Below are 18,896 nucleotides of genomic sequence, written 5' to 3'. Positions count from 1 at the left end.
ATATATATATATATATTACGGCACTCAAGCCCGTCTCAACGGTGTACTTAACAGATCCCTCTCATCAGTCTGTGTATATATATATATATCAGGTTTCATAAAGTTTGTTTCAGGCATTCGTAACTGATATGGAGGATTGCACAGTACACAGAAAAACATGAATTTCGCATAAGTTTACTTTTATTTTTTCCAAATAGGGAAAGTAGGCTAAGTAATTTAAAATACACAATCACCTTCTCATTTCATTCTAACTATCTATCTATCTATCTATCTATCTATCTATCTATAGCTCCACAGCCCTTTATTGGGCCTTGGCCGTTTTTAGTTTCTTAATCTTGCACACAGACGGTAGGGCTCTTTAGACGGAGGATCAGCCCGTCGCAAGGCCGCTACCTGAAAACACAGGACAACACAAACACAGAATAAGCTCACACAATACAGATATCCATGCCTTAAGTGGGATTCGAACCTACGATCCCAGTGTTTGAGTGGGCGAAGAGAGTCCAGACCTTAGGCCGCTCGACCACTGTGATCGACTCTCATTTCATTCGCTACTAAATAATCCTAGCGGTTAATACAGTGCCATTAATTAACTTATGAATCAAATCAAAGTCCACTGAGTGATAATCGTTAATGAACGTATAGAGGTGCGAATGACGTGAACATCAAAGGAAGACGGGGAATCCCGATGAAATCTGACCTAGAGTAATGCAATTTAAGTGAAGCATGTGTTTGGATAGGAGAGATGTGTTGTGCCTGGGTCACTTCCGAAGGAACTACAGCTGTGTGGAAGAAAGGGAACCTTTAAGTGGCATTACAGTTGCACGAATCACTGCCATTGATAGATATATCTTACTTTCCTACGTCGTCACCAATTTGGCCAAAGCCCAATGACGTAGAAGCAGAATCCCGACGTCATTTTGCTGATAGAAATAGCACAGATGTACGCCCTCCTCTGGCCAGCCTCTCAGCTAATAATTGAGTTGCATAAGTTACACACTAATTTTTGTTTTCAGCGTACTTCCGGTATTCACACAAGTGGGAAAACTTTAAACATAGGACGTTAATACTTCCTCGCCAGATTTCAGTGTGTGCGTGTGATGTCAAGGCACACTGAAATCCATAGGTACAATATTTTGAAATTATGTCATCAAAGCGTATTATTTTGGATAATGGATCTTACAGAGATAGGATGGGATGGCATGGATTGGATTGATCTGGCCCAGAATAGGGACCAGTGTAGGGCTCTTGCGAACACGGTAATGGGCCTTCGGATTTCATAAAATGCTGGGAAATTCTTGAGTAGCTGCAGAATTGGCGGCTCCTCAAGAAGGGCTCAGCTCTACGAGTAAATAAGTAAGTAGTGTATTATTTTATCGGGAATTTCCATATTACTTCAGTTAAAAATAATATTTTCTGTAACATGTCTAACTCAATTTTGCAGTACCGAACCAGTCTGGGCAAGCTCGGTTCCTTTAAGAAATCTGCTTGCTAAATATGCACCACTTCTGCAAGGCTATAAATTCTGTCAAAAAGCTCTCTTTCCTGTTAATATTTGTACAGTAGTTCCTCCATTTTTGTCAAAAACACCAGACGGCACATGATTTCTTAATACTCTGTTAGGAATGACATTATTATTGTCACGTTTTCACCAATTGAAAAGCTCCCTCTTAATTTGAGTTACACGGAACTCCTAAGTTCTACTCAGCCAATACCATTTAATGAAAATAATAATACGAACAACTATTCACATCAGGTATCAACGCTCTCCCCCTTCCATGCCCTTCCCCATCCAAAAACATGCGTCATTTGTGTTTACAATACTACCCTATCTTTACTCCAATACAAAAGGTCCACGCCATACTGTGTTAATGGTCCTCTCAGAAATCTCCGTCTTGTGAGTGAAAGATAAAAATACGAATGGCCTTTAAAAATATGAATAGAATACACAGATGCAACATAGTAAACAAAGTTAATTCTAGGCCGCGCCATAGCTCAAGCGGTTAGTCGCTGGCTTTCCACCGCGGCGGCCCGGGTTCGATCCTGGATCTGGTCAAGTAGGATTTGTGGTGGACAAAGTGGAGCTGGGGTAGGTTTTTTCCGAGTACTTCGGTTTCCCCTGCCAATCTTTATTCCACCAATTGCTCCACAATCACCCTCACCTATCATTTGGGGCTGGTACAATAGGCCAGAAATGGGCGCAGTACAAGGGACTGAGTCCCATCCCACTAACAATAAAAAGAAAATACTCAGAATTTCCGTGGTTTGTCTCCGTCCCTCGAGAAGAATAGAGGGTTAGTACTTCGGCACAGTCCATGACCGCTTGCTTCCACGCGGTTTCCAGTGCTTCATTCATTCATCGCCCTAACATTCGGCGCTATGCAGTATGAGCTACTGGGAACGTCGTAAACAAACTTTAAATGGACTATGAATATTTTTAAAGGGTTCTGACAATTGTATATAACACTCAGAACCACTTTGTTTCCGGACCTTGTCCATCGTCCGTTATTCTAGGAACTAGAAAACACGACGTTTCGGAAGCTGGATCTGTTTCCGTCCTCAGGTGAAGGGGAGACACCTATTTTATTAGGTCCCTTAGAAAGACCTAATCTCTATCACTGGATCCAGCTCACCTGAGGACGGAAACACACAGTTTCCGAAACATTGTGCTTTCAAATTTTTAGAATGCCGAACGATGGACAGAGTCTGGAAACCCAGTAATTCTGAGTATGAATATTTGTTTTCCAAAGAGTCGCCATGTTTACTACAGAGACATGGTACAGTCTATTTTAAGCCGTTATACCAACTACTCAGATTATGCAGCGTCGAATGAGATATGGTATTATGATTCTGACTGATGAATTGGGAAGGAGGCGCAACGAAGAATTTTGGACCAATTAAGATTCTGTCTTAATATGTTATACGAGATACTGCGCCTGTCCGTCGCCGGGATCTGAACTGGGTAACTTCTGAATGTGCGACGTTCGACGGTTCGTATAATATAGAAATATGTTTATTAGAAAACATTTTCACCGTAAATGGCTAACAAAAGTTCTGTTACTTTTCCTACTACCGATCCTCAAGGGACTTGTGAATTCTCTTATGATGTTTATTTCAGCTCTTGAATTAAGGATATCACATTGGACAGTATGTTCGGACGGCAGACATGTTCTATGACGGAGAATAGCACCAATTGCTTCTGGAAGCTGGATGAAGCTATACCGATTTACAGCCACGATTAGTAAATTACGTTTAAATTCAATAAAGGATCGTCATGACACTAAACTTGTTCGCTCTACGAGTAGAAACAGTTTAAGCTTTACGTCAGCAGCAGTAAAGCATTTGGCTTGTTAGGGACGCAGATATAAAACGCAGATTTACAAATGTGTTCAGGGTTATAGTCCATTAGATAAAAGTGCCGAGGCGCGCATTTCCAGGCTGAAAGAACTGGGCACGGTTCAAGATAGAGGGTCCTTTTCTTTACTCAAGGATTGTGTTACGAGTACACGTGTAAAGGCATAAGCAAATATTCAGCAGCTTACTAAATGCACGTTCTTAAAGAGGCTGAGGTTTCCACCTCAAATGGACGCGTGTGCGACAAAAGCGTGAGTTACTGAGAATCTCTTAACATCCGTATCACTTAAATCTAGCAGTTTATATATTTAAAACGAATTAATTTTTACTCTCACGTTTTATACTAGCCATGGACCAACCCATTATTTAAATACTATTGTATTAATTTCAGTGTGTGTATGCACACATGCACACACTTCTCTCACTTCTAAATGATATTTGTTTTGATGAAATTATTATTATTAAAATGGTATAAATTTCCTTGTTTCTATGTTCTCTTTGTCTATATTCTGTTCCTTTTGTTTATTCGTGCTCGCTTTGTAATTACTTTTGGGCTGTTCACTTGGCACTTAAATAAATAAGAATTTAATTTAATTAAATTCATTGTAAGGCCAAGTTGTCTCTGTACTTAATTAAGCATCACACCATGAAGATAGATGAAGGAATGGAGGTATAACTCCACCATTCTTAACCTCGGCATGAGATGAAGGTGAGTGGTTAGCTTCGCGCCCCGGCCGCCTAGGCTTCACTCTACCTCTCAGAATCGAATTATGGTCGGTCTACACGTAAGGTAAAACTACCCAATTTAGTGATATATGATATTTTACTTTATGGTATGACACTAGTTAACATTTTCCCACGAATTGCGACATTATGATGTGCGGGTTTAGATCCATTCATGGCAAATTGTTACAACTAACTGTGGAATATATACCACCTAATTTCGTGTAGTTTTAGAGTATAATACAGTGAAGTAAGATACGAACATATCACAAACTTGGGTAGGTTTACCCCACAAAAACAACGGTGATGTTTGCATGGGTTACGATAACATACGTACTTATAATTTCGTACAGCACCTTGCGGTTTGAACATGAACACTCATTTTTCTTAGCCTTCTGCCTAAGATATTCCACAGGGTCATAAAAAATGTCCATGCTCTCTTTCGATTTTCCACAGGCTTGGCAATCAAGTGCTTTGAGTGCAACAGCCACAATGACAGCCGATGTAGTCAGGACCCCTTACCCGACATGCTCAAGAAGGACTGCTCCGATCACGCCAGAGGAGTACAGTTCACAATGTGTCGCAAGATCGTCCAGAATATCGACTTCGAGGTGAACGGAAGTACGTATACAATATTTCCGAAGGTTCCATAGGTCACATGAAGATGTCGGAATATTAGCGAATAGCGTAATTTTAAGTCAGTCCTTGCTTATAGTGTCATAGTATTTGTAAGCAGAATATTGCTACATGATTCCAGATCTCAAGAGTCTTCTGGCAACGTTCTCGTAATAACGCGTTGTGTGTACTGTCCCCTTCCATTAATTATGATATATTTTGCTAAAACAAATAAAATTTACAGCTAGATGATTGAGTTCTACCTAAGCATACGAAACCACATATCTTAAAATAATTAAAATTGTATATTCTCTTCTCCTTGTTAAACATAGATCCTCCAGATCTGCGAGTGATCCGTGGTTGTGGTTGGGATGACTCCAATTACTTGGGTCGATGTTATCAGAGATCTGGTTTCGGAGGCCGTCAGGAAGTGTGCTCCTGTCTCGAAGACTATTGCAATGGTTCTGTGGGCGTGACAACGTCTCTGACACTAGCCGTATGCACAGGACTCATACTGGTGTTGAGTCGACTCATGTACTTCTGAGCCCCCCCTCTCCCCTCCTTGTCCCAAACACGTCCCGTCCATCCCCAAAGTACCGCACTTATTATGGAACAAAAAGAAAGGTGCGAATTGTCGGATTTTTATGTTGGTGGACGTGTCTGATAAATTCTAATTTCTAAAGAAAGTTGAAGACAAAAAGATAGTCATCATAAAAAATATTTATGAAATGTTGTACGATTTCTAAAGTGCAAATACACTTTGTGAAATTGTAATAAGTAGCTACTATAACCGTAAATATTAGGCAATTACATACGAAACTTGTAAATAATAATATAATTTTCATTTTGCCATTCACTGAGCAAAATGTGCAAGCCAGCCTTGCATAAAAGTGCCATGTAATTAAGCAAAGGGAACTACTTAGTCTGCTGTATATGATTTCATGAACAATTTTTCGTTATCAGGGGTTGTATTGATAAGTTCTTCTTATATTACTATAAGGCTTATGGGAGTTTCTTTTCCAGTTATATGTAAGTCCAGCCAAATAGAACATTCCTTAAATTTTATAATGAAATTGGATGAAGGTTGACAAAAAAAATCTAGCTTCAATAATGTACCTATTGTAATTATTACACCAAGTTGAGTCTGTGTAGACATGTATACTGTAACTATTGTAAGTAGTCTGAAGTCTGCAAAATGAATTTCTGTACTTTGGAACCAATAGTTCCAGTTGTAAAGAAGATAATGTATTTTAATCAATTTTGTGCGTAAATATGCTTACATATAATTACTTCAGTTATTGATATTACACTTTATTTTCTTCCAGTAACATATCACGTGACTAACAGAATATAAGTTTCTTTTGAAGAGGTTGAAAAATAAATTAACGCTAACAGTTAGTACCATTAGGTTTCATATAAGATCCTATTACTTCAAAACTGTTCACAGTAGAGTCAGAGTCCTTGTATTTTGTTACAAATTCACTGCAGTATTTCAAGTAAAAGGTGTAGATATCAATGACAAGTGTATTTTATCAAGCAAAATTCTGAGAAATCCTGTAAATTTCAGAAGAGAACTATCTTCGGGGATGTAACGCCGTGTAGTCCCTTGAAAGCCAACCAACGTTTCAGGGCAACGCTGCCCCAACTTCGGCGTCGAAGAACAAGACAAGCAAGAAACCAGCGTGAAGCAGGTAGCAAGCAGAGCACTCCATCTTCAGATGATGATGGAAGCAACATGTTGCTCCGAAACGCTGGTTGACTTTCAACGGCCTCTACGGCGCTGTATCCCAGAATACAGAACTCTTCATAACCACCGCTAAGAGAACCTCAGATTCTACTGTAAACTTTAGTTTGGCCTTTTTATGAAGCTGGGAGTTGTATGTCGCAAACAATAAATTTTCCTGACAATGATTTGTATAGAACTCCAATAATAAATTTCATCAAAATCCATTCTCTAGTTTCATAGACACATTTTTTACATGACATGTCTACGTGGTTTCATTTTATACACTTCTGCAGATGACATAAAAATTAAAAGCCAAATGCCTTTTGGCACACACAACATGGTCACCCGGTAGCGTAGTTGGTTGAGGCATTATGCTACGAGCCGGAAGGTCGCGGGTTCAAGTCCCGATGAGGTTACTGGATTTTTTCAATTGACCTAAACCTTCCGGCGGCACTATGGCCTTGTGGTTGACGCAGCTACTAACAGAAATGAGTACCAGGAATTAATTAAATAATTTTCCTGGCGAGTAAAGCGCGGCCGGCGCGTAAGGCTGACAACCTTAAAGTCATCTTTCAGCCGATTGTCTAGATAATGTGGGACCCTCAACGTCTCACAACCCTATGAGCCTTCACAGCCTGTTACAGGGCTAGCTTTACTTTTACTTTACGACATGGTCATGTTAATTGACTGAATCGTGTGACACAGAGATCTGTAATTGGTACAATTGAATATCCTATAGAAGAATATTATTTCTTATCTATGTCAACAAAAAGGGCCTTGGTTCTCCCCTTCCTTATCAATGAAATCCTTTTCAGATTAAATGTCGTATTTCGGTATTGCTAGGTTACAGATATTCACAAATATTCTATGTAAAAATTAATTATGTGAGTAGAAGCAATTCCTAAATTTTCACCCACTTATACATGCACCAAATTTCTGTCAAATAATGCATGAACAAAAATCGAGACATTGTATAAAATGATGATCATTTGCAGAATGCATTCAATTTTCTGTGTTAATGAAAGAGCTATGAAATCAAGAATCACCACCTCACAAGTATTGTCTGAGAGAAGAATATCCCTGAATAAGATACAGTGAAGAATGGTACAGCATAATCTATCGGGGATAACGTGTCAGTGAAAATGGTATGTGGTGAGAGGAGACATACCATTTCATGGGACATTAAATACTTGCGCCTTTGAACCTCTTACTTAGAAGCATATTCTTTTGGAAATGCCTACTATATCTGCATACGTTCTATTTAACTTTATTGGCAACATCTGGTAAATGCAGCAGAAGGTACTGATATTTATCGATATTTGTCTTTAAATTTCCTGTGGGTGCTGTATTGCCAAATAAGAATTTATATGTATAATTTAAGCTCCAAGGTTTTGGGGGGAAATCTATTTTCCCATACAACATGGTTGACTTTCGAGTGAGTATTATGTTTTTACAAATTGTATAATTGACCTCCATAAACTCCACACTTACTCATTCCTCGACTTCTTACTGTTAGCCTTTATGTTTGTTTTCTTAGTGTCATGTTTACAGGACATGGACATTAACAACCTGAGAATTTGGAAAGAAATAGCAACAAATCTGTAAGAGCCATTACAGAAAGTACTGGCTGGCAGTACTCCAAATGTGGAATAGTAGAGTGCTCAAATAGGAGGCTATTTTATAGACAATGATTTTAAATTAAAAAATGAAAATAAAATTAATCATTTTTTTGAGGTCAGGGAGTACATTCTTTTGTATTAATTCCTAAGTTTTTCTTCATCTAGAAGGGCCATCCTATGTATGTTTGCTTTCCCTGAAGTATGCATACGTTTTGTACTGAGAAAACTAAAAATATTCGTTCTTTCCATCACATTCTGTATCAGAAGATCAGTTGTTCAGTGTTACACTGAGTTATAAGTAATGTGACTATCATAAATTTACCGTATCTTTGACCTACTATAAAAAACTGCATCCAGCTAATTCCTTTATGTACAGAAGTGTTATATGACAGTTCCACAGTCTGGCCAGTTTTTAGTGATCTCTTGTATCAGTGCTCAGCCCTATGCATCTAGAAATGGCATTGGCTGACAGTGACGTTACTACTGTTTGCCTCAAAACAGCATTGGCTGGTGGTCACTTGTTGATCAGGAACATTATCATTATCTTCTATTCGAACATCGTTCCTGTTCCGGGCTGTATTTGCAGTCTTCAGCGTTTGGAGTTGAAATTAAAATCTGACAGCAGGGGCACCTTCTCTTTCTGAGTTGGGTGTCACTACATTACACTCAAGCTGAGGCCATGAATTATATTATCATGGCTGGCTGGCCTGCATTATGGACACGTACAATTTGGCAACAATTTTCAGAATGCCAAATTCTGACACTGCCTTGATCATGCTATACATTTATGTATCAACCAGACATAATATTTTATGTCATTGTGTACATTGTTTTGGAAACACAGTAAATCAATAGGAACAGCCTGTAATCCACCTGCGCTTTAGTGTGTGATATTATGAATTAATGAATGAATGCATTAATGAAATATATGTCTGCAGCTTCAGAAATATTGTTTGTAAAGCAATGACAAAAGGTACCCTACTGTTTTTTTCTGTATACTTGCCTGAAGATTGCATGCAGAAGATTAGAAAAAGCACACTGATATTATGTGTTGTAGGATACACAGGAAAGGGAAATTGCTACACCGGATACCACTTGAGCCCAGCTGTAGTATTTAAACTGCAGACAGTCATTACATTACTGTAAAATGATTGTGTGTGTGCATGTGGAAATGTATGTTAGTGTCTGTTTTGTGACCTGATAAAGAAATGCTGAAAGAATAAATTCATGTTACATAACCATGAGAACATAAATTCAATTGTTATTGCATAGAAATGAATTTAAGAACATGATGTATGTATTCTGTAGTAAGGAAATTAATGTGTGAATCATAAGTTCTGGATAAAATTTATTTTACAAAATTATGAACACTGTAAATATAAATATTATTATTGTTTGGAAAATTTACAAGTTACTGGTTCATAATTTGTCACAGAGTACATATCCTTCCCCGTCACCTTCATTTCACTACGATTTTAAGTCTGTCAAAATTTATATAAATTATCATACAGCTAAAATGATAATATCAATACAGTATGGGGACCCATACTAAGAATCTCAAAATCCAGAAGGACCTGAAATCCCAAAGTTTTCACTTTTTTATAGTTGCCACTTTTCAATATAAGTGGCGGGCGTGTTATGCAAGTCTATAAAATATGAAATACAACAGGTTTTAAAGAAAAGAAGCTCAAATGCAAGAAAATTAATTTTCAAGACATGTTTGGAAAGAATGGAGATTCTTCTACTGACAAAAGTGACAATTCTGGCTCTTATTATTCGACTTCAAACACGTTTTAGGTAATGCAAACATTAACGTTTTTTAAATTTTGAATTTTTATTTGTTAACAATCCAGAAAGTTTTTGGTCTCAAGTTTATTAGGCAGTAGATCCCCTACTGTAGGTCTTAAGGTCACATGCAACCATAGAAAAGAAAAACCATGTGGTACAGTAAGCATAGCTTTTCAAAGCATTATTTACTGCAGTTAAAAGGAATAAACACTCTGTCCAGATGATCATTTCCAAACAAAATTTTATTTAAGTCATCATCTCCAATTGCTGATGATGAATATGCTGAAAGATCCAAGAAATGAAATATCCTGAAAATGCACTTCTTCTACAGTTCTATGATATACATTATTTGGAGGACAGTATATACTTGTGCTTCAAGAACGTCTGTTCTGATGACAGGTAATGTAAGCTGCTAAGTTTAGTCAGACTCTATGTATAGCTCCCCCTTGCATTCTCCTCATACCTCAAGAACATTGTACTAATGAAAACATACACTGGCACTTCAAGAAAAATGCAGTCAATGTTCAGGTGGGTTTTACTTCTGGATTTACACTAAAATCTTAACAAATGCTGTTACAACAGGAAGCAAAGCCTCACGTGGCCATGATTGTAAGAACACATTCATAAGTTACATTTAGACAGCTCTCCTTTTTTTATGCAGTGTTGCATTTACTGCTGCTTCAAAGTTAAGTGCACATGGTGCTAACAGTGTATGGTTCTTTGTACATATCTCTAACTAACTACAGTCAACTCTCGATTATCCGGGATAATGGTGGGGATGGAAATCACGATTAATCGAAAACCCGGTTAAGACAAATTTTATTAAAAGTAGTACTGTAATACTGTACCTTCATAATACTATAGGCCTACCTGTATTTAAATTTATTCAACCTCATTTTTATGTCATCTCATGGCCTATTTAATACTCTTTTTACATTACACTGAAGTATGAATTAGTTATTTCAATCACAGTCTTCAACAACATCCAACAATTTTTACGAATATTCACACTTAACACTTAAAAAAAATTAAATATTGTCGTTTACTTTTTCGCGGCCATTTTTCTTTTTCTGTTGAATACTTAACACAACACACTTCCTTTTACACCCAGACATTTTGCTAACGCACTTGAAGATCGATACAAAGATACTAACTTGGGCGATGTATCTGTCCTTGACACTTTCCACAAATCCTTGCATTCTTTCACCCCTACCCTAGAACATTGTGTTAGCATAACGGGACCAAAGAATGCAGAGCTCGGTTCACACTAGTGTGAAAATAGTGTTACAACTCGCCATGTGAAACAAAAGTGAATGAATATTAAACAAGATATAAGCCTCAAAAAAGCCTCAGTAGCCCCGGTTAAGCCGCAAATCGGTTAGTCCACCCCCGGGATAATCGAGAGTTGACTGTACTCATTAAAGAGGATATATGTCCTTTTCATTTAGAAAAATTGTATCCGAGGTGTTACATGCTGTTCAATAAATAACATGTATACAATTCCAGCGGTACAGAGGAGAAAATGGTGAATGGAAATATTTTTCAATAGAAGTTACTGATGTTCTGTTATGGAAGAAATAAAATTAGATGGAGGGTGATCCTTCAGACATTTCATGCTAATGACAGCAAGTGATTCTAATCATGTCTGTGTGTGTGTGTGAGAGAGAGAGAGGGGGGGGTTGTCTCTGCTTTTGTACTGTGATTCTTCGAATTTGTACCATTCATGTTTTTATTCAAGACATCTGCTTCAGCAAAGTCACTTATATATTCTAAAGAATGTAAATAACATTAACTTAATTTAGTTACCTAACTCTATAGTACAGCAGAATGTACAATAATAAATAATGAAATATAATCATGTTAAATGCAAGCGCAATTTTATTTACATGAATACTGTTTGCCAGAAATAAACTGATAGCAACACAATTTACAAATAAAATATGCCAGTAAGAAAACAACAACAAACGTTGCACAACATGCTATAATTTAGAAACATTAACAGATAAAAAAGGCCTGTTTCATCTTTCATTCATAATTTGCATATTTTGGGGAAAATCAGTTAATTGGCTTTAATATCCCTTACAAATAACACAGATTGTTTCGGTTTAACAGTTTTGGCAGACTGACAAGTCATAGAGGTGTCACAGAGGTTTTGTTGTACAAATGTGATTGTTGTACAGTAACCAATTAAATTATAATGTGATAATTTTATCCAGTTGTGCATATAACTGGACTTTCAAGAAGTGAGAGACATTCTTGTTATCAGTAATAAAACATCAGTGAAGTGAAACACCTCTTTTGTGAAAAGAGCCTTTTGTTGAACCCAGACAATGTATGAGTTTTCAGGTTTTCACAGCAGTGACTCCTCAGATCATTGACTTCCAGGATGTTACAGTATGTATTCATGTAGGCAGACACTAACATTTCAGATTAACATGCTGCCTCCATCTTCAGGGTTGAAGTGAATAGGGAGAGGATGTGTTTAACTTGTAAAGCAGATTTCAAGGAAAGGGGTCACTCAGATACATGAGAAGGGGCTAGAGCCCAGTCCAGCCCAACAAGAATGTTGAATGGTTAATGTGAGATAAAAATTGCTCTTCTTGGGATGCAGGTATTGTTATCACAAAAGGGACACGAAATGTGAGAAAAATATTATCCTTTTTAGGGACCACAATATTTGTCACATGAAGGACATAGATTTGCAAGAAAAGATAGAGCTCTATTAAGTGCTACTGATGATGGGAAATGGGATACAATTTCCTTTAATAGGCCAAGTAGAGAGGTGTCATCTCAGGAGGAAGTGACTCTCTTGTCTTTGATGAAAAGTTTTATAATTATGGAGAGACAGGAGCGAAAGTGGAGAGGAATGATGAAAAGAGGAGCTATCAAAATGGTCAGGACAGCAATAAGGGAGAAAGGAAGGATGGCGGTAATAATTTAAAGGAAGTAAGGGAAGAAATAAAACAATTTCCTGCCATTCTTTATGGGTCTTGCACTAATAGTAATGTAATAAGAAAATTTTAGGTGCCATGGCGACCCAGCACCCAGAATTTGTGTAGGGGTGACTCCACTATTTTCTTTCTCATGTGAATGAGGTCCTCCTTGAATAATCTCTGTACACTGGCCATTGTTTGTTTGTTGTTTGTTTCGGTGTCGTGTCTGTGATTTGGTTTGATGTGTTACTTGTTTGTGTTCTACAACTGTTAATGTACTACAATTATATGTGGCCCTTTTAAATGTCTTGGATATTTAATTTTTAACAATTTATCATTTTAAATGTACTTTTTATTGACATGTTCTATATCTCAAGGCAGCACTGCCAATTGTAGATCTCTGGAACGAAATAAATATGTATGTATGTATTTCATGGGAGAAGCAAAATGCAACCATTGTGATGGTTGATGGTTGATACAAGCAATAATATTGTGTGAGATTTTAGGTTTTTATGGCGGTGAATGTCATGATTGTCATGGTCTGGAATGTGATGTGTAGTCTGGTAAATTACACTCATTTATCCAAAAAACCGTCTGCCTCTACCTTCGAAGCAAAAGTGGAAGGGGGTGGGAGAGTGAAGATGAAGGTGGCAGGTTTGTTCAAAAACTTAGTACCTAAATAATTTCACTGTGTTGCATTCCAGATGACCATTTTCTTCATACCACTGTAAGAGCTTCAAATCTCATGAGATATTCAGTTTAGAAGAGATTGAGTGGAGATGGAGACTGCAGGTTTCTCCACAATGTCGGTAAATGTCTGCCAAACTATAATCTTAGTGCTTACATGAAGACCTCAGATTTCACACAATAATCAGGGTGGAACAAGTGAGAGAGAGAAATTGGAAGCTATAGTTTCCTCTGAAAAGTTGGCAAGATTGCATCACATCCCAGAAGATCATAACCTTATTAGAGTGTAATAATTTTTATACTGCAGCACAGATTATGGACATCTGGAAGATAAGTGTAAGCATTTGACACAAGTCATACGATCATTAGACGAGTCAGAACAAAATTACTAATTTTTTATATGTTTGTTGCACTAAATTCCTGAGTATAATATTATGTGTATTGTAGTCCTAATAATTGTTTTAACTGAACTGAAAAGGGACTCCTTTATCAGTAAAAGTCTCAGTAGAAAATATACATAATCAATTTTGTTATTTATAATTCCATCTTCTTCTGCACTTTCTTTAACACATAGTGGCTGTGTAAGGCCGCGCCACAGCTCAAGCGGTTAGTCGTTGGCTTCCCACCGTGGTGGCCCGGGTTCGATCCGGGGTCTGGTCAAATGGCATTTGTGGTCGACAAAGTGGAGCTGGGGCAGGTTTTCTCCAAGTACTTCGGTTTCCCCTGCCAATCTTCATTCTACCAATTGCTCCACAATCACCATCACCTATCATCTGGGGCTGGTACAATAGGCCAGAAGTGGCCGCAGTACAAGGGACTTAGTCCCACTCCACTAGTAATAAAAAAAATAGTGGCTGTGTGATTGTTATTCATTGTCATGTTGCATTAACTTGTTTGTTCATAACGTATTTCGGCCACACACGGTTATATTCATATATAGGACATAAGAAATTGTTCTTACAGCTCTCTCATATCAGACCAGGTTTCAACATGAGAACTGTTTTCACTTTCAGCATCTATGGAAAGTAGCTATAGATTGCTGTATGACAGACCTCATTTCAATAGAGACATACAGTACTACCTAATAAGCAAAATATTTTGTGTGGGTTAAGAATATTCTGAAAATTTAGGGATGAGTTAATGTTATCATTTCTGGAAGAACATGAAAGATATTATCACAGAATGTATATTTTTTCTACTTTCTGCTTAAGGAAACCAAACTTTTAATTAAATACCATTGTACTTTTCCTGTTCTTTTACACTTGTTTGTGAAAATTGGACTTCTACTCTAAGGAGAAAAAAAAGGTGAAAAATATTTCAATTTTGGGGAGATTTATGTCTGACAAACTGTTAATCTGTCTGAATATCTAGTTTTTTTAATGTCTTACCAGATTTTGATGAAATTTGGTGTCATGTGGGTTTTGAAACAGATTACAGTATGAAAATATGTGAAGAAAAGATGGCATAACAAATTGCAATTTATGCAGTGTTACATGTGATAGAACAGTTCTAATTTTTTTTGTATTGAGTTGTTTATTACATCATGAATATTCAAGAGGAAAAAATGAAGTGTGTTTTTAGATGTGCAATTGAACTGATTTTTTGCACTCATTGTTACAACACAAGGGTTTCCTGGAACAAGATCGAGCTGCTTTACCACACAAATATCATGTAAAAGTATAAAATATTACAGAATTGTCATAATAATACATATGTAATAAAGAATATGTGAGTCTGCTTCAAAACCTCAAAATGGGAAATATTACCAATGACATACATAGGGCTAACAAAATTTATCATCTCCCTACTTTCACTTCAGTGTTTTCCTTTCAAAATACTGCTTTGAGGTAACAGGTGAAACCTGAGACATGATGACATGCATAATTCCTCTTCAAGCCTTCACACCATCTGAACCAATCATTGCATACATTCATGCAATCCTGTTAGAAATCCAAACAACAGAGTGTTTAAAGTATGTTTTGTTGAGGACAAAATATTTGTATTAACAGAACAACATATTTGACATGTCTGATATAAAGGAAATATGGTTCAGACTTTCAGTTTCTGTTATAGAACAGCATCTTCATTTCTGTGACACTCTATAATATAACTTTCAACTGAAATATTATTACAGCAGAAGCTACTGTCAGCATTGAATTTCTTATTACAATTAGGTGTTGATGGTGCAGGTGATTCTTTTTCTTCCCATACTGCTACATCAGTTGACTGAGGTTCCTGACATGGCTGTTGTCCTTCAGATGGTGCTGGTCCACCATCAAACACTACTTCCCAAAGATATGGGTCTTTCTTCAAGGTTATGCACAAGAACACACTGGCCATGATACCAGCCAGCATGAAGAGAACCAAGATACCAAATCCAATCAGGAAAGTGATAGTGTTGTCCTGATCAGTACTTGGATCCAGTGGGCTGTGTGTTGATGCACTCAGGTTGATGAAGGGACGTGTTCCATTAGCTTCAGATTCAAGTCGCTTGATCAGCTGAGATTGTGGCATAATGGTATAAGTCACTTCAACAGGCTTCCTAATGGCAAAAGGAAACATGTTACCTTTGTGCTTCAAGTGTCATATACAGTGTAACACCTGTTAATGTTATATTACAGACTGTTTTCCATCATTTAATGTTCAATTGCAATGATCCCAATAAACAATCTCAGTGTTAAATAACCTCTATTTAAGATTTTCTTCAGTTTAGTGTTCAAATCTACTGGACCCAAGAGAAGCATCAATATGTCAGAAACTGTGTTTGAAGCACCACAAGACAATATTCTCAACATAAAACGTTAAAATTTCAATTTCAATTTCAAACAGTACCAAAGGTGAGTTTTAACAAGAAAAACACAGCTTTCTTTATAACAGGAAGTTGTATCTGCCTGCCAGAAACATGTTTATAAACAGAAATAAAGCATACGAATAGATATTACAGTGATGACGTTAACTGCGTTATCAGAGTGCAGGGGAAACTAAGGAATTAATTACCCACTTGATAATGGATAACATTAGAACCAATATATACTTTGTGGCAGAAATAAATTGAGTACAATTATCTTTCTGGACCCCTCTCTTGCATACAAAATTTTACATCTGTCCTAACATAGCCTCATGCTGGACTAGCCTGTGGTTCCAACTCTGGAGACTTTTAGAAAGAGGCAGTTGAATGACGACCATATGATGGACAATTGTTGACAACTGACAGGAAGTGTGATCAATTCGGAGCCAATTGGGACCATAAGTCATCTGAGTTTAAGGATCTGTATCATTGCTTTTTTCAAATTTTGTGGAAATGTAAGGTTGGTGACTGTGCATTCTTGATTTGTAGAACAAATTTAAGGTTTAAATTTGTGAAGGGTTTTATGTAATGAGATTCTGTGGATACATCAAATCTAGGTTTAGGTAGTTGAGGCACTATGCTATAAGCTGGAGAAGTTGCGGGTTTTGATTCCCAATGAGATAATTGTATTTTCCAATTGACATAATCCTTTCAGTCAAGTGAAGTATGGCCCTGGTTTCGACTCAGCCCCAAACAGAAATGAGTACCAGGAGACTTCCTGGAGGTAAAGGGCAGTTGTTGCGTATGGCTGACAACCTTACTGCCATCTCTGAGCCTATTGTCTAGAAAATGTGGGAACCTTGACATCTCACATCATTATGGACCTCTACAGCCTGTTACAAGGATATTTTCATTTTTATTTGCTTATTATGTTTTAAAATTTTTGTATTTGGATAAAACTGTCAAATGAATCCATAAGGAACTTCATTTTCACCAGTGATAGACTTCTTGATGTACAAAGCACTGAAAAATTAAGCTGACACCTTTTCTTCAGCATGTTCTTAATATTTTCTCACTAACAACCTGAATATCTTAGCCAACCACTCAACCACATTAACCCCACCTCTACCCCAGGATATAGTCCAGTGCTGAGACCAGAACAAAATTGGTTTTAATACGAGTTTCATGAGTGTTCTGAAGCTGGAAGAAGGGGAAAGTATATAAATACTGGAGTCTCCTTATGAATTTTAAAGTCATTGAAATCTCTCATGAAAACGCAAACATGTTTTAAACAAACCTTCATCATTTTAACTATTTCTGAATTTCCAGAATATAACTCTGGTTATTGGCTATCAAAATATGGAATTACCAGAATGAGTAATGGAAGAACGTTGAGGTAAGGCAATCTTGTCCCCGTGCTTAACTAATTAAGGACTATGCCATGAAGACTTATGTGGGAAAAGATGTATACACATAGATCCACATATTCTTGAACTCATCACAAATTGTAGGTGAGTGAAAAGAGCCCCTGGTACCTATTGGATTGGAGGCTGGGTGGGCCCCAAAAGCGGTCTGGAGGAAGGGGAGAAAAGAAAAATCTTGCTCCTGGTGGGACTCAAACTCTGACCCCTCAGCCATCCAGCCCATAGTCAGTCGCTATACTGACTGTGTTATCCCAGCTTTCATAATGGAAAAATGATAAAAAAATTTCAGGTCTACTATTTATCTCAAACTCTGAGGAGACTCAGGTTAACTATGAAACTCTTTCTTTCTGTCTAATTGTGGGTACTGCTGTTTCCACATTAAGTACAATTTCCTGTGAGAGGGAGTGAATGTAGGACAGCCATAGAAGGAAGTAGAATGAGAGATGCAGGATGGACTGTGGAAATTTGATTAGAGAATTTGATTTCTTCATTCCACAGAGTCCAGTGAGGTTCTGGGACCCACCCAGTCTCCTATATAATGGCTACCGGGGGCTCTTCCTATGGGAGTAAAGCAGCTGGAGCATCTACTACCAAAGGCAAGAATGGTGAAGCTATATTTCCACGTGCATGCGAAGAATTAAAGAAAAGCAGTCAAAGTAAGTGTTCTGCATTGTATAGGGAATGATTTTGCTGCATGCGGAACGCGCGGAAATCTGAACTACAGATTTTCTGAACTTCCATGTTATAGTTCGCTTTGTTTAATTGCCCCTTCATACAGTACTATGATTGATAGTGATCAGTAGATACGGATAATAAAGTAGGCTTGAGGAGAAACAGCATTAGGTAACTTGATTTGAAATTCTGTACGCTACTTCACTTCGGGTGAAGTGCATTTCCCCGAATTTTATTAAGTCTCAGTTCGGAAGTGTAATAACGTTCTTATACGTTGTATTGAAGATTAATTTGAAGATAAAAAATCTTAGGGAACATTTTAAGGAAAATATATTTTTGGGGGTTCTCACATTGGTGTTTATGAAGGGTTCCATCTTCTGTCAAAACTTCGGGATTGAAGAATAAGCCAATCAAGAAACCAATGTGAAGAATATGTAAGATTTGAGGCTTTCACGGCGGTGACTATGAAGAAAGCAGTCTTCTGGGATTTGGCACCGTGTATATGTGGTGTTAACCGACGTTTCGGAGGAACGTATCGCCTCCATCTTCAGGGTAGAAGAAAAAGTA

General features: G+C 37.4%; 1 protein-coding gene and 1 long non-coding RNA gene across 2 annotated transcripts in view; one reads left to right on the top strand and one right to left on the bottom strand.

Annotated features, from left to right (window-relative positions):
- LOC111871177 overlaps positions 1-6,091 on the top strand; it is a 24,059-nt gene extending 17,968 nt beyond the window's left edge. The window contains exons 2-3 of the mRNA XM_023864078.2: positions 4,534-4,698; positions 5,025-6,091. Coding sequence (XP_023719846.1) covers positions 4,534-4,698; positions 5,025-5,236 — 377 coding nt within the window. The 3' untranslated portion in view covers positions 5,237-6,091. The remainder of the gene's footprint in view (positions 1-4,533; positions 4,699-5,024) is intronic.
- Positions 6,092-14,342: 8,251 nt separating this feature from the next.
- Positions 14,343-18,896, bottom strand: part of LOC111871174 — a 12,050-nt gene continuing 7,496 nt past the window's right edge. Inside the window, exon 2 of the long non-coding RNA XR_002843987.2 lies at positions 14,343-15,987. This is a non-coding gene — a long non-coding RNA (uncharacterized LOC111871174). The remainder of the gene's footprint in view (positions 15,988-18,896) is intronic.

The sequence above is a fragment of the Cryptotermes secundus genome, unplaced genomic scaffold (genome assembly GCF_002891405.2).
Source record: "Cryptotermes secundus unplaced genomic scaffold, Csec_1.0 scaffold419, whole genome shotgun sequence".
Taxonomy (NCBI): domain Eukaryota; kingdom Metazoa; phylum Arthropoda; class Insecta; order Blattodea; family Kalotermitidae; genus Cryptotermes; species Cryptotermes secundus.
Note: the sequence above shows the minus strand (reverse complement) of the source record. Positions and strands in the feature narration are given on the sequence as shown.